This window comes from Cupressus sempervirens, chromosome 7, assembly GCF_028749045.1.
Source record: "Cupressus sempervirens isolate cs-2001-9-10 chromosome 7, ASM2874904v1, whole genome shotgun sequence".
NCBI lineage: Eukaryota > Viridiplantae > Streptophyta > Pinopsida > Cupressales > Cupressaceae > Cupressus > Cupressus sempervirens.
This window is the reverse complement of record NC_143124.1, coordinates 768,209,131-768,226,148: the sequence shown is the minus strand read 5'-3', so window position 1 is coordinate 768,226,148 and position 17,018 is coordinate 768,209,131. Positions and strand designations below refer to the sequence as shown.

Genomic DNA, 17,018 nt, shown 5'->3' with positions numbered 1-17,018 from the left:
CTACATCTAAATCTAAATGAAAATGTAAATAAAAAATAGAAATCTCACCTGCAAAAATGTTACTCCAAAACTTCAATTTACTCCTATTCAAAAACTCCAATCTAATCCTCCAATAACCTCCACCTCTTCCTTCCTGCAAAAACATAAAATGAAAATGAAATGAGGAGCCTTGGTTTTATAACTTCTGAGAGGCTCCTCATATCCCCCAACAGACGTCTCTTCACATTCCACGAATTTGTTTCAAATTCCCCCACTCCCCGCAAAAAAAAAGCATGAATGTGCATGCAAAATTATATTTAACAAAAAAAAAAATCATATTGAAATTATTTCGCCCCTATTTTTTCGGGTCCTACTTTTTCGGGCCCTACTTTTTCGGGCCTATTATTTCGGCCTCCATTTGGCTTCCTATTATTTCGGCCAGCTATTATTTCGGAAATTCCTTTTTAATATTTAATTTGAAAGTTTGCAACTGCTCCCAATTCTTTTTTATTGACAGGAATCTTGGCATATTCTCGTGCTGAGCATTTGTGCTGCCATTGTATAGAACGCCTCTCGGCGTAATTATTAATACAAATATAACTTCTCTCCGAAATTATCGAATAATGGGCAAGTATATCATGTGGCTTTTTAAACGGCAAATGTTGTTTTCACCGTTTAGACGCTTTATTCTGAATTAATAAAATTAAATTGTAAAAAAACCCACGGACGGAAAGAAGTTTTATTAAACAATTTAAGAAGATTTCGAGGTTTATAATGAAATGATTTTTTTTGGGTTATCGCGCCTACTTTCCTTCTCTCTCCTCGTTATTTGATTTCTCCTCCTTTATGATGTAAAAGTTGCTTCTCCGGTTGGCGATATAACTCTATTTCTTTTGATTGAGGTTGTAAAGTCCATTTCAAAGGAAATTCAAAAACTATTTGTAAGTTGCGATAATTTGTTAACTCTAATGATTTCTGTGAAGAAAATAAGTAGTTAAATGTTTTGATTATTCGGAGACTCTGACACAATGTGCACGCCTTTATGAACTTTAATGTTTTCATGATTGAGAAATTTGTAAGCACAAAGGTGTAAAAATATTTTAAAAATGTTTTCAATGTTTTTATTTAGTCGTGCAGATGCGTGGGCGAGTTAATAACGTATGAAGTATGCAATTGTTGTGTTTTTATTGGAAATCCTAAGCTTACGAATTTAGCTCGAATACTACTTTACGATTACGGCAGACTTCTCGAGAGCGACAGAATGGATTCCGCTTTGGCATTTCTTTCAACTTGTCCCACACGGAATGTTATGTTACATATTGAAAACATCCTCTTTTGTATTGTGTACATTTTGATTGATTGTACCTTTCTTATGTATAAAATCTATTTTTGGTTAGAGTAATAGTTAGATAATATATTAAGGAAGAAATTAAGTTTGGAAAAATAAGTCAATTTTAACATTTATAACTTAAGAGTTAGTGTGTGATGTTTAAGTGGTCTGTTTACAAAAGGTGTAAATAATCAGTCTGTTATCATGTTAGCTATGTAAATAAACTGATTTTATAATGGGTTGATTTAGATTGAGTGTATACTTTATGCATATATCAATTTTATATTTATTACAAACAATGTTAATCTACAGCATAGACAATCTGTAATGACAACACAATACTTATACTCTAGATAAACTAATGACAGTACCAAGAAAAGGTAAAAGCAACAAGTACTTTTCAAAATGTTGGAAGTATTTGTTTTATTCTTCCATAAGTATGGATTGTCAAGATGCAAACAAATATAGATTAGAAATAAATAAAACTTTGAAATTACTTTTGCTAAATTATGTTTTGAAATAGAAATCAAAAAGATCATTATAGTCTTACACTTCATTATTTATCAATATTACAGATAAAATAAAATACCCATAATAGACTATTTGTTAGTATTATATATCAATAAATAAATTTTTAACTGAAATATTGATAATAGACTATTTGTTAGTATTACATATCAATAAATAAATTTTTAACCAATAAAACTTAGTCTGAAATGAAATAAAGATATATCTCCACTCTACATTACTTTCATCCATTCTTGTAATTGTATTATCAGTTTTATTAAAAAAAAAATAGAATAAGAGAATGAAAAACACTGTGAGAGCAATCACTCTGAAAATATTTAAGAAAAAGATGACTTCACTGTCGTAAATGGCCAGATATACCTGCAACGACCTAAACTTTGTAGCCTGAACTATCAGAAAAACAATTCAAATACAACTACGAACCGAAAGAAGTTCTATGCAACAATATTAGCAGATTGAGCTCCGCAAATTCAAAGAAAATGCGTCGTGAAAGTTGAAATTTTATATTGAAATGATTATTTTTTCGGTTCTTTGAAACACCACTTTTACATATTATACGAAAACCGGTTCGTGCATCTTTTGAGGAAGATTCCAAACTTTGCTCTCTCCAATTGCTTCCCCAAAATAATATTTCCTTGGTCTATTTCAACTGTTTCCACTGATTTTAACAGAAGACTATTGTTCATGGTAATCTTCCCATCGATTCTGAGGGACGACAATATTTACTTTGATTTCAAGGGTTTAGACCGAACAAAAAATTACAATAAGACTCGCCCAATTATTGAAACGGAGGGTTCCAGATCCTCCATTTATTGAAAAAAAAACACATTTTACAATTGATATTTGTGAAATCAGAGTACAAATTTTACAAAAGGGGACCGAGGACGAGAATGGAAGAGATTTAACAGCTACATAGATTTGTTTTTCCCCTGTTCTTGAGGAACATTGATATCAGAGATTATAATTAGGGTTTGGGAGAAGAGGATAAAGGATGTTCCAGATCAAGATTAAGATCAGATCCATCTCCAGCACCGCCTCCAATCCAAAGACCTGCTTTAATGGCGACTCTAATCGTCTTCTCCACGTTCCCTATTTTGCAGGTATTCCCTCTGAACTGCGCATTTCCAGAATTTTTATAAGCTTGAACACAGTCAAGCAAACCCTGATTGCATTTTTCGCTCAAATAATGAGAACTGCCGACGCATTTATCATGAATCATACAGCACTGGTCAAGACCATCACACGGAGCTTCCCCTGAACATCCTGTGTAAAATATTCCACAGTATTTTCCGTACCTAAGAAGCGGCGCTTCTGCCATTACCAAAAAAAACAAAACAAAAAAACACCAGTAAATCAGTGAGAGTATCAATCAATTATGTAAATGGCTTACCAACATATTATTTTTCGAAAAAAAGACATTACCTTTACAGAACTTGGATCTGCATCTAGTGCTGCATTTACCCTGCAATCAAACAAATCCCCAATTTTTTTTAATAAAACAAGTTTTCATCTTTATTCTTTCTCGGTGAATCAAGCAAATGTTTGAGGATTCAGGAAGGAGTATTATACCCATGTGAGGGCGTAGGAAGATTGAGACAAAATCGCAATCGAGAAGAGCATATGAAGAAATTGCAATCTCAGGGCCGCCATTGTTATGGATTTGGTGAGCTATCCAGTTTATATTTGTTGTGAAAAATCCTGTGGAAGATTGTGAGGACGGGGATCCTCGGCGAACAAATGAACTTCCTTGATTTAGATTAAACTTCCAAAGTGCAATATTAACCTTCCGATGATCAAGGGCAGGTTCCTACTCTCTCTTCGTCGCTTTCAATCCAGCTGGATCTCTACTTAAACAGTACACAATTTAACTGACTAGGTTTTAGATGATCGGGCCCACCATTGAGTTCAGTAAAATTTCCTTTTCTTTTTCAGTTGTCATTTATAGTACGTATCAGTTGATAACCCGTCTTTCAACTAAATGGCAGGTTAAATTTGAAAAAAAAACGTGGTTTTGTATCATCAGTTCAAGAATTGATGGAAGCCTAAATATCTATAATAATAATAATCTTAAATTTATTAATAAACTATCAAACATAATATATTATAATTATTTAATTATATTAAATATGTATACTTTAGTAAGAATTTCTGATTTTGATAAATTTTTATTGGAGCTTTGTAAAAACCCTTCCTCTAAGCATGCTTGTGTAGGCTTCTTTGATGTAAATTATTTTAGTGCATCTTCTCTTTAGTGGTTTTTTCATTTACAATTTTAAAATAAATATCTAAATATAAAAACTTGTTATACTAATTTACAATATTAGCATGCCTATTTTTACATGTAGATTAATAATTATTTAATATTTATATCAAATTAAGGTTTTAACATACATTATTAATTTATAAGTAATTTTTCATTTTATTTATTTTTAAATTCAAATAAAATCTATAAATTTAGAAGTTTATTGTAAAAATTGAATATATTACTAATTTACATTATTTTAGTTAGAAAAGTTTAGAAAATGTTAAAATTTTAATTTGCCATTAGCTATTTTTGTGTAATTTTAATATTTTAAAATTATATATATATATATATATATATATATATATATATATATATATATATATATATATATATATATATATATATATATATATATATATAGCATCACAAATCATTTGGTTGTCATTGATGTAAACATGGTTTTCATTAGTAACAAAATCCTTATTCCATCCTTTTGTAGTTTATTGGTGCATCAACTGCCAATTGAGGTGTATCATCGATAACTTGTGTTTCATATATTATACATTAATGTTAATTTAAAATTAAATGTTCTACCATTTCATGGTGATTGTATGGAGCTTATGTTTTGGGTCAATGCTTTGTGAAACATTTGAATGATCTTTGTGCCACCTATTTTTCTTAGTTTACTTAAAATATCTTTGAGCATTGAAGATTTTGGTAACATGTTGGTATGCTTAAGGATCATTATATTTCTCAACATGCCAATCCCATCTTAAATCTATTTTGATATGTATGGTTTGGTCATGACTTTGGTATATATGTAAAAGTATTTCAAGATGTATGAATAACAATGAGAATGTAAATATTAAAATACATTTATATCTATAATGAAAGTGTGAACTAGTCAAACAAGTTGATTGGGGAGGTCCATAAAGTTCTTAACTAATATTTTTAGAGACCTAGTACTATACTCTTTTTTTGTTGTTTATCATTATTTTGGTGATACTTTGTGTTGACAGTGACCCTTTATATATTTCGGATGTGGCTATTTTTTGTTCACATAGCTAGCCTTTTCGTAATTATACACCTAATCAAACATTAACTATAAATAAAATCTAAAATACACTAACCAATTAGTGGCTATTTTTTGTTCACATAGCTACCTTTTTGTAATTATACACCTAATCAAACATTAACTATAAATAAAATCTAAAATACACCAACCAATTACGTATATTCATGTTAATAGTTGCAATGATAATGAGTTTACCTATTTTCTAAATGTAAAACAGTAAACAAATAGCCATAATTACCTATTTTCTAAATGTAAAACAGTAAACAAATAGCCATAATAAAATCACACATCCACACATAATTCCATGATTTTTGGTCTCTTTAAAATCTATTGTTAGAGGGAAAAATTGTAGTGGAGATGTCACCCACAACTTTCACTATAGTAAAAAAGTTTTTTTTTCAATTAAGAGCTAAAATGTTATCACCTTCTAAGTGACTCACTTGTTAGGAGTGACTAATACATTGTTAGATGTATGTAAAAGTTATATTAAAGACTACGTTGTTAAGAGATTTTACACTTACAATGTTCACCTTGTTAAAAGATTTACAATTAACTTGTTAAAAAATCATTCTTTTTAGGAATTAATGATCTTCACATACACTTGCAAAAAATATTAAATGTATTCAAGAAATATATTAGTGACCTATAAAATGCTTTTTGCCTAAAGCTATTCATATCCCTTTTTCTTTGTGTCTACTTCCTCAATCCTTTTGTAGGCTCTGTATAACTAAGTCAAGGTTCTTTGTTTGTTTCTATACCAAACTCTTAACTCTTCATCCTCTCCTCACAACTCTACTTGATCTTTTATATTTTTTTTCTCATTCCTTACTCATTAATTTTTATTAGGATTATTTTTTTAGTGGTAGGATTATTGTGAGGTTGACAATTTGTATCATGATTATAATAAAAATATTTCTTTTTTAAAAATCTTCAAATTCATTTATTAGTTATAAAAATATACTTTCTAATTTCATTAAAAATATTGCAAAATTTTAAAAAATTAAGTTTGTATTTTTAATTTTTTTTTAAAAAATAACTCATTTTTATTATAAATTTAATTTATTTATAACTTATTTTTCATTATTAAATTTTAATATACTATAATTTTCATTTTATACCTTTTAAATCCACCATGTTTTTCACATCCACAATATTTTTAATGATAAAGATTGAGAAAAAATATTAATTAATTTGATTAAATTACCAATCAATCATTTTATTCCTATTAATCAATAATTTTTAAATTGTAAATTTAAAAAAAAAATGAACATAAAAAATATGTAGTGTTGATATATATATATATATATATATATATATATATATATATATATATATATATATATATATATATATATATATATATATATATATATATATATATCGTAGGCAATAAAGTAATAAAGTTATAAAAATATAGCACACTCCCCAAGTGAGTGTAAAACAAAAAATACTAAACCATGAAGTACTAACAACAAAAATCCATAATATACCAAAGGCAAAAACTATGGCCTTTTAATTTTATTTTTTTACAAGAGTTTTATTTTTCATTGTAAATTTTATTTCTATTATAAACTAATGAATAAACTAAAAATAGAATTCTATTTTTATTTTTATTTTTTCTTCAAATATTTGATCTTATATTATTTCAAAATAAAGTAATACTTTCTCATTTTAAAATATAACTTTATTAATATTTATTTGTAACTATAAAAAAAATAAATTCAAATTTCTTAAACATATATAATTTAAAACATTATTGAAGAATTTTTTGTCCTTTGAATAAATGAGCTTTGATAAAAATTTATTGATGAAGATTGTAACCAAATTTATCTAAGAATCTAAACAATGAAACAAAACATACCGTATAATCTTATATAATCTTATAGACAATATAATCTTAATTTCTAAATTACTGTTCAATAAAAAATAAGGTCATAAATCTAGTGAACATTACTAAATACCATTGTATGAAGGCTGAAATTAAATGCCAAGGGCCTAAGCTTTGAGTTTCATTAAAGATAATCGATAGGCTTGTAAGGAGTAAGCCAATATGTGAATGGTTGTAATTATTAATTATGTTGGATTCGTATCAGTCACATGCACGCAATTAGTAGGAATCCAGAAAAAAAATGGATTCTCTTATAAAAAAAACTTGTATAATTCATCTCTATTCTTTGCTAATACTATTATATTAAATAATTGAATGACTAAATGATTCCAAAGTTTATGGATTCATGTAGGAAATTGAATGCCTAAATGAATGTGGCATGTGTTGTGAGATTTGTTTGTAGTATTTTTAGCTTGATGATGTCACAGTAGACCATTTGATTTGGAAAAATATATTTGAATAGGGTTTGAAGTTGAAGGAAACCTTAGTAGAACCGAGATCTCAAATCATATTTTAAAGAAACACTAAAGGTTGCAATCCAAAATGCTTTGGTGCTACAAAGAACAATTATATAGTAAATGCATTTCAATTATTTTACCCTGTCCCGGCCTTGCAATTGTAGCATTGAATAGATGTTCATAATGATTGTCATACTAATATTTTAAATTCCTTTTCATATGACTAGCAAAAAATTTGAAAAGTAATTAAATTCAATTTTAAAAAGCTTAGTAACTCAATGAAATTTTGACCATAGTAATAGCATGAAAGATGAAGAAATTAATCAATTGATGGACCAACTCAACCCTCATTATTCAAGCTCCTGAATGAAAAAAGAAAGAAAGAAAATATTGCCAATAGAGGAACAATACGGTTTTGATTCACATGGCTGGCTCTCAGTTTTCATAAAATTCCAAGGGCTTGAGTTTCTTCCTTGATATAATAACATGCCATAAGAAATCTTGGTGCTATGAGCATTTTTAGAGTATTTTTAGTTTTTACATCTAATAGTTCACTCAAGTTGTCCTATTAAAGACTATAATTTCTAATGAAAGCACACATTATCTAGTCATAGTAATACACAATTATCTATTGTAATTTAGATTCAACAAGTAAGAATAAAACCATTCTTGACATAAGTTTCAATAGAAAGAAATAAACTAACCTATACCGTCAATCATTTTTTGAAACCATCTTAATTAGAAATTACAATTTTGAATGAAGCGGCAACATCAAACACTATAAACACAGACAAAGTAGTTCCTTCAAAAACCCTGGCAAAAAATGTTGAAGTACCACTAAAAAAGAAGTATTCTCTTTCTTGGTCTCCACAACTCCCTTTATTTTCCTCAAATCCACAACTTCATGTGCCCAAGATTTCTATTTTCTATTATTAACCCTAATGAAGTACGGCTATGATACCACTGATGAAGGGCCACACCACCCTACCAACTCATAACCAAAAATGCCACACAAACTCTATCCAAGATCCAAGTGTAAACTGCCTCACGTTCGGAGCTCTGTCCACACACTCACAACTCCACCACAATCCTGCTGTAAACTACCTCGCATTCGGCGCTTTGTCCACAGACTCAAGAAAACTCACTTCCACCACAATCCTGCTGTAAACTACCTCGCATTCGGTGCTTTGTCCACAGACTCAAGAAAACTCACTCGACACTTCCTTCTCTCCAAGCTTCTACTAGGAAGAGATCACACCTTGAAGCCTTCACACCTTCCAACTTCCACACCTTGAAGCTTTTCCTTCCAAAGCTTCTACTTCTCAAGCTTTTCCTTTTGAAGCTTTCCAAGCTTCACCTTCCATAGCTTCTACTTCTCAAGCTTGATTAGAAATGCTCACATGCCTTGCTTAAATAGGCACTTACCACCCAATGCATGACTTATCCACAACCTTCTAGAATTCTACCTACACAATATCCACAACCTTCTACATCTTCCATAACCTTCTACAATATCCACAACTTTCTAGAATTACAACTAAGCACCGCCATGTGGCCCAATTAGAAAATTACATTTCTTTTTGTAAACACAACAAATATTAAATGCATAATTTAAGGAACTTTCCACAAACTTCTAAAATGCCACCTACATGACTCGATTAATGGAATGACAACTATTTTTCTTATTTTTCTATTTATGCCACCTTTGCACCTCGAAAATAGACATTCCTCTTTTCTCCTTTTTCCCTTATTTTATTTTTATTATTTTTCCTTCTATTTTCGTCACTTTCTCTCTCCTCCAATTTTTTTTTTTTTTTTTAAATAAATAATTTTCCCATGCAAGATGCTCCTACATCAGACTCCCTCAGTAGATAGAAAAGTGTGTCCCACACTTTGACACCAAAAAGAAAGATCTACCACCATCTTCATCTTCACCAAAGGCTTCCACCTCAATAGGGACAAGAAAGCCAACGTACAATCCTCCACATCTACATCACTCTATCAAACACCAGAATCTCAACCATCCAATCAGCATGCTCACTCCCAGGAACAAACTGAACATAATGCTTCATTAGCAAACTCCCATTCACATCAACAACTAGTGAGTCCATACTAGCAATAAAAAACTCCATATCAGCAGCCACATGTAGATCTCCATCAACACATGCCAAACTCTCAACACCAACAACCTCATTGCTCACAACAAGATGCTCTGCAATACATAACTCACCTCCAACAACAAATGGATCATCCACGACCGAGTGCTCCACAATCTCCATGTTAGACTCAACCAACTGATCATGAAAACCAATCTCCATCCCAACATCAACAAGGTTAGGAATATCTTCAGCAACAACCTCTAGTTTCTCTATAGGTTTTGCATCAGGCTCCACAAACTAATCAGCAAAACCAACCTCTTCCACCTTGACCTTCTTAGCTTGATCAACCAATCTAGCATCCAACTGAGAAAACATCTTAGAAAAATTCCTCTCCACTATATCATGGATTTTCGCAATCATCTTAGGGTCCAATCCTCTTGGAGCCATCTCCCAAGATCTTCATAAACCCTTTGCAACAAATCCTTCCCACACTCCTTGAGACAACCTTGAATTGTTTGCAAGTCAGATCGCAACCTGCCACCTCGCATGAACAATCAGGAACCACATCACAAGTCTAGGACCACGGATCTGTAATCCACAAATTCTCTATGATCATGCCTCAACAAGATCAACCTTCCATCTTCGCATCCATTGATCAATCTGCATGTCCTCCCAAGGTCCTGGTGCAAACTACCACAACTTCGACGATCTGCTTATACACTCAAGAACTCTTGCTCTGATACCACTGATGAAGTATTGCTCTGATACCAATGACGAAGGGCCACACCACCCTACCAACTCATAACCAAAAATTCCACACAAACTCTATCCAAGATGTAGTGTAAATTGCCTCACATTCGGTGCTTTGTCCACACACTTACAACTCCACCACAATCCTACTATAAACTGGCTCACATTCGGCCCTCTATCCACAGACTCAAGAAAAATCACTCCTCACTTCCTTCTCTCCAAGCTTCTACTAGGAAGAGATCACACCTTGAAGCCTTCACACCTTCCGACTTCCACACCTTGAAGCTTTTCCTTCCAAAGCTTCTACTTCTTGAGCTTTTCCTTCCAAAGATTTCTAAGCTTCACCTTCCATAGCTTCTACTTCTCGAGCTTCTCCTTCTCGAGCTTGATTAGAAATGCTCATATGCCTTGCTTAAATAGTCAGTTACCACCCAATGCATGACTTATCCACAACCTTCTAGAATTCTACCTACACAATATCCACAACCTTCTACAACTTCCATAACCTTCTACAATATCCACAACTTTCTAGAATTACAACTAAGCACCACCATGTGGCCCAATTAGAAAATTACATTTCTTTTTGTGGATCACAAAAAATATTATATGCATAATTTAAGGAACTTTCCACAAACTTCTAAAATGCCACCTACATGCCTTGATTAATGGAATGACAACTATTTTTCTTATTTTTCTATTTATGCCACCTTTGCACCTCGAAAATAGAAATTCCTCTTTTCTCCTTTTTCCTTTATTTTATTTTATTATTATTTTTTCTTCCATTTTTGTCACTTTCTCTCTCCTCCATTTTTTTTTTTAATAAATAATTTTCCCATGCAAGATGCTCCTGCATCATACCCTAATATCTACAAGCCCTTTGACACATTGAGCTTCTTAGAATCACCCTACAATTCTCTTCCAGAAATTCTTTCCTCCATATTTCTAAAGTAATGTAATGCCTGTAGATATGATGATTGAAACAAATTTTACAAGACTTAATAAAAAACAATGAATGGTTTGTGAAATGGGAAGTGAATATTGTTAAAGAATTAGGAAAGATTTGATGTCATAAGATAATAGAAATCAGTTAAAATTTGGTTATATAAAATTAGTCATTATCACATTAATATATTGTAAACTATTTTACAATTGTTTAAGTTTCATGGTTATGTTGTCTTTGATGAATTTTGCATCGGTAAGTTTCAAGATTTTCTCGTGTTACATAGATTTTCGGTCCTTCATAGATTTTAGGGTCTTTATGGAACTGAAGAGCCTCTCGGCTAATTAAGTATAAATAGAAATTTCCTAATCATTGAAAAAAATGATTATATAAAATTTAAATGATCAAAATAATTTTGTATTAAGGTAAAAATGGGTTTTATATAGCCTGACCCAAAATCTAAAATGTACTAGTTTATGAAAAAATAAACAGTTATGTTCAAAAGAAGAACTATGTTGGAAAAATAAAATAAACCTATACAACATCCAAAAAAACCAACAAGTTTATTTTACATCAAGTTGAAAGAAGATAGAGAAATCCAAACCTAAGCCAATTCCTTACAAACTTTAGCACCTTGAATCTCCTTTATGTTTGTATCATCTTCAAGATTCTTCAGAGCCAGAGCTTGCCCCTTGTTCTTTTCATTGGTCCTTTTGGAACATCCTCCTAGTCTTTGATTGTTTTTTAAGTCAACTTTAAGCTCAATGTCCTCAACATCCATCTCCCCTTTAGCATTCATAATCTTCATGATGGAAGATTGGATCCTGTTATCACTGTCTTTTAGCATTTTGTTAACTCTACCCTCTATATCCTTCAATTGAGCTGGGATTCCATCACATATTCCTTCTAGCCTTTTCTAACCTCCACATCAATCTATATGCTTTTCTCTAGGACATCCACCTTCTCTCTAAGGAAATTGATTTCCTTATAAACACAACTATCAAAGTCCAAAGGTAACTCCACTTTATCCTTAGCTTTGCTGAGAAAATCCAAGGACTTCGAAGCATTCTTAGTGTCATGATCCTCTGAAACCTTCATGTCTTTCACAATATGCACATCCTTTGAGTCAAGAATAGTGTACCCAATAATATTAATGGTAGGTATCCCCCTTCCTCTTATCATGTTTCTTACTTTTATTCTCCTAAGTCTTTCCCCTTCATGATTTTGTAGTGGAAGGAGAGGTCTTCTACAACTTAGGAGTAGGAGACTCCTCATATTCCTCCTTTGTTTCCATTCCATCCATATTTTCCTTCCCAAGGATCTGTCAAGACCCTATCATCTAGGGTATTAGTAAACATGGTATCCTCTTCATTCCCATGTCCATCCCAAATTCTGCACTATCCATAGTTTTTTTTACCTTTTCTAGACCAAGGTGATTTCCTCTTCCTCCCTGTTACCCCCTCTTATTTAATTTTTAGACTCAATTTAGGAATTCTGATTATTTTCTACAAAGAGGAGAATAAGCTCTTCATGGAGAATGGGCCAAGAATATTTTTTCTTATGTTTTGCCACACTCCAATTCATCTATTTCAAAATATAATTTAAGGGAAATAGATTTTATCTCCATATCAAAAATGATAAAGATTATGAAGCAATGGATCCTTTTCTTCATGCCATCTGAAGTAAAATAAATCCTAACAGTATTCAACACATGCCCCAAATAGGATTGATTTTCTTGTTAGAGAAACAGTTACCCACCTTGACTAGTGCCTCCCTTTCATTGTCATGTTTTTGAAATTTCTCTATCACCTACTTAGTGACTTTTCTTTCCCTAAAGAAGTTTAAAACCTCGCAGGGAAAATCAATTTTTTTTTGAGATAAAGTAAGTGTTAAGGGGAAAAAGGACTCCATATATTGAAACATTGTACTCCTTCAAACCTATGGAGAACTCCTTCATAGCTTCAAGATCAAACCCGTGAAGTATTTTAAGGTATGCAGCTTGACATGTCTCTCCATTCCTTATAGGGCTTGACTCTTGTCTCCTTGGTTCTATTATGTTTCTACACTTAGTAAGAAATCCTATTGTTTCTACTATGAAAACCAAAGATTGAATGTTATGAAAGAAAATGAGGAAGAGGGCCAACATTTCCCAGAAAGCATGGCACTCATTAATGCTTTTTACGACATCACTCATTAGTCCTCCTAATGCATCAACTTCCAGAAGTCATAACTTTTGACTCAGGCTTGGGTTCTCTCTCAAATTTTAATAGTGGTTTTGTAAGGGGGAGTTTGATGGCCTAGAAATTAAACTTGGCTCCATTGTGTCCAAAAGAATTTATTTTCTAGGTCCTAGAAAATTCATTTAGACCCCCAAAAATCAGTTGTCGTAATATATATTTTTTTTTTAGAGTTTATTTTTTGTAATACCTTTGAATGGATATTTCCAAATTTGAAGATTAGTTGGTAGGTCAAGTTGTTGTAGCTTAAGGAAAGTCTAGTTTTATTTTCAACTTTTTAGGAGTTAATTTTGAAAGTTACCTAAAATGACAAAATTGAAGATTTGTTAAAATTTTCCAGAAAAGGTAACTTTCTATTTTTTTTTCGAATTTAGAGAGTTTTTAGTTATTTCAGAAGTTGCAAAATGATGTAGAAGGATGTTGGTTAATGGAATATATGCGAGTTTCAAAATATGTTTATTGTGTCTGTAGTTTTCTACATGTTTTCCTTCTATAGAATACATTACTGTGAATAGGTTCTTGGGTACTACATCATTTGGTATTAGAGTGGGAAGATGACTAGGAGAGGAAGAGGAAGAGGAGGTGTCACTCCAATGCAAAGATTGATGATGGATATGCAGAGGCAGATTGAACAGCTAAATGTGCAAATGGATAATCAAGGAATACCAGTATTACAAGGAGGGAATGAGTCAAATGAAGAGGGAAATCGAAGGGGCGCTAATCAAAATGAAGAAAATGAAGAATAAAAGTTGGAAGAGCTAAGCTATGAAGATAGAGTGCTTTAGGCTTTAGAAGGTAAAAATGAAGGGAACGAGATCAAAGTTTTGAACAATGCTAGTAGTCTTAAGCCAAAAAAATTGATAGATTGACTAAATGAGATAGGGAAATTTTTTGAATGGAATCCTATGGTAGAGGAAAAGAAGATGAAGTTTGCATGCAAAAAATTAAAAGGACAAGCAATGCTATGGTGGAATCACCTCCAAAAGGAAAAAACCATAAAACAAATGGAAAAGATCAGAATGTGGAGCAAGATGGAGAAAAAGCCATGGAAAAAGTTCTTATTCTTGGATTACTCACAAACCCTCTTTCATAAGTTCCATAATTTGAAGCAAAATTTGTTCCCTATACAAGAGTACACAAATGAGTTCTATAAGTTATCTATAAGAATAGAGCATTAAGAAGATGATGAGAAAATAGTTGCTAGATACATAAATGGCCTATAATTTTCTATTCGAGATGAGTTGAGCATGCATCATATTAGAAGTATGGAAGAAGCCTAGCAACTAGCCCTAAAGGCTAAAGAAAAACATAATCGATAGTACAATCAGAGGAATAAAGGAGGAAGAAGGGGTTCCTCAACATTGTTTGTAGGAGGTTCTAATTGCGACCGATGATAATCCTCCCAAGGATTTGAAATAAATATAGATTCTAGACAAGATCCTGCAAAACAGGAAAGAGGAAGGAGGTTTTAGTGAGGACAAGGTTATGGTAGCAGAAGAGGCTAGGAAAACCAACGAAGGCCCTTTACCTATTTCAAATGTGACAAAGAAGGACACAAAGCCTTTGAATGCTCAAATTATAACATGCTAGAAATAAATCAAGGAAGACAACCTAGAGTGAACCTAGTTCAAATAGGAGAGTAGGAACACAAAGTTTCACCCGACGTAGAAGAAACCCTCATGATGATTTGTGGCTCCGAACCAACATCTTCAGAACTAGATGCACTTTTGGTGGAAATGTATGTCAAGTTATTGCTGATGGGGTAATTGTGAGAATATGATGTCTAGAGAAATGGTAGAGAAATTGAATTTAGAATGTGAAAACCATCCTTGTCCTAACTATATTGCATGGTTTAAGAAAGGAAATGAAGTGAGTGTTGATAAAAGATGTTTAGTCAGATTTACCATAGGAAAAATTTATAAGGATGAAATATGGTGCAATGTTATCCCTATGGATTCTTTCCATATATTATTTGGAAGACCATAGTAGTATGATAGGAAGGTCATACATGATGGGGAGAAAAATACTTAGACATTTTGGAAGGATGGCTCTAAAGTGGTTCTCTTGCTACTTAAGGATGAAAAGAAGAATGAAATCATGTTTTCTACAAAAGAAGTTGTCAAAGAAATGAAAGTCATAGGATGTTGTTATGTACTAGTACTAAAAAGAGGAGAAGAAAAAGAAAACTTGATGCCACTTGAGGCAATGAAGGTGTTGGAAGAGTTTGTTGATGTTGTTCCTAATGAACAATCTTATGGTCTCTCACTGAAAAGAGATATTCAACATCATATTGATCTTATTCCTAGAGAAACTTTACCTAATAAAGTAGCCTATCAGTTGAATCCAACACATGTAGCTTGCTAAATAAAAAAGTGACAGAACTGGTACAAAAGGGTCTGGTTAGATAAAGCACGATTCCATGTGTAGTAATCACATTATTGACTCCAAATAAAGGATGACATATGGAGGATGTGCACTAATAAAAGAGAAATTAACAAGATTACCATTAAGTACCAATTTCCTATTCCTCGGATAGAGGACACGATGGATGAATTAGTGGGGGCTAAGTACTTTAGAAAGATTGATCTTTGAAGTGGCTACCACCATATCCATATTCGAGAGGGGGATGAATAGAAGACAACATTTAAGACAAGAGATGGTTTGTATGAATGGATGGTTATGCCTTTTGGGATTTCTAATGCACCTAGCACATTTATGAAGTTGATGAATACTATGATGTCACCTTACAATGGTAATCTTGTTGTAGTTTATTTTGATGATATCATAATCTATAGTAGAAGCAAAGAAGACCACTTACAACACCTAAGGATCATCTTGAGTGTATTAAGGATGGAGAAGCTCTTTGCAAACTTGAAGAAGTGTAGGTTCATGCAAACTAGTTTGACCTCTCTAGGCTTTGTCATTTCACAATTTGGTGTTTAGATGGATCCATAAAAGGTAAAAGCAATCCTAGAATGGCCTAGTCCTTCTAGTATAATAGGAGTAAGACATTTTCATGGGTTGGAAAATTTATATTGATAGTTTATCTAAAATTTTAGCAGTATTGTAGTACCCATAATAGACTATACCAAAGGAAGGGAATTCACGTGGACAACGAATGCTAAGGAGAGTTTTAAATTCTTGAAGAAAAAGGTAACTGGAGCTCCTATATTAACACTTCCAAATTTTGACAAAGTTTTTGAAGTAGAGTGTGATGCTTCACATGTTAGGATACACACTATTCTTAGCCAAATAGGTTAGTGTGTAGCCTTCTTTAGCAAGAAATTGAATGAAGTGAGAAAGAATATTCTACCTATGATTTGAAGTTTTATGCAATTTTTCAAGTCCCCCACAAGTTTGTGCTATTTAGTGATCATATTGCTCTAAAATATCTCAACACATGAAAGAAGTTGAATAGTCGACATGCCAAGTGGGTATCTTTCTTACAGGGATATACTTTTGTTTTGAATCATAAGTCTAGAAGACAAA

The 17,018-nt window shown here is 32.0% G+C and overlaps 1 protein-coding gene across 1 annotated transcript; it reads right to left on the bottom strand.

Moving 5' to 3' along the window:
* Positions 1–2,317: 2,317 nt before the first annotated feature.
* On the bottom strand, positions 2,318–3,657 carry LOC149549569 (phospholipase A2-alpha-like). Its single transcript, XM_089794929.1, has 3 exons — positions 3,407–3,657; positions 3,260–3,299; positions 2,318–3,148 (listed from the first exon to the last, which is right to left on the bottom strand). Exons 1-3 carry the CDS (start codon positions 3,485–3,487, stop codon positions 2,802–2,804), a joined length of 468 nt encoding a protein of 155 aa, XP_089651055.1. The 5' UTR covers positions 3,488–3,657; the 3' UTR covers positions 2,318–2,801.
* Between the last annotated feature and the right edge of the window lie 13,361 nt (positions 3,658–17,018).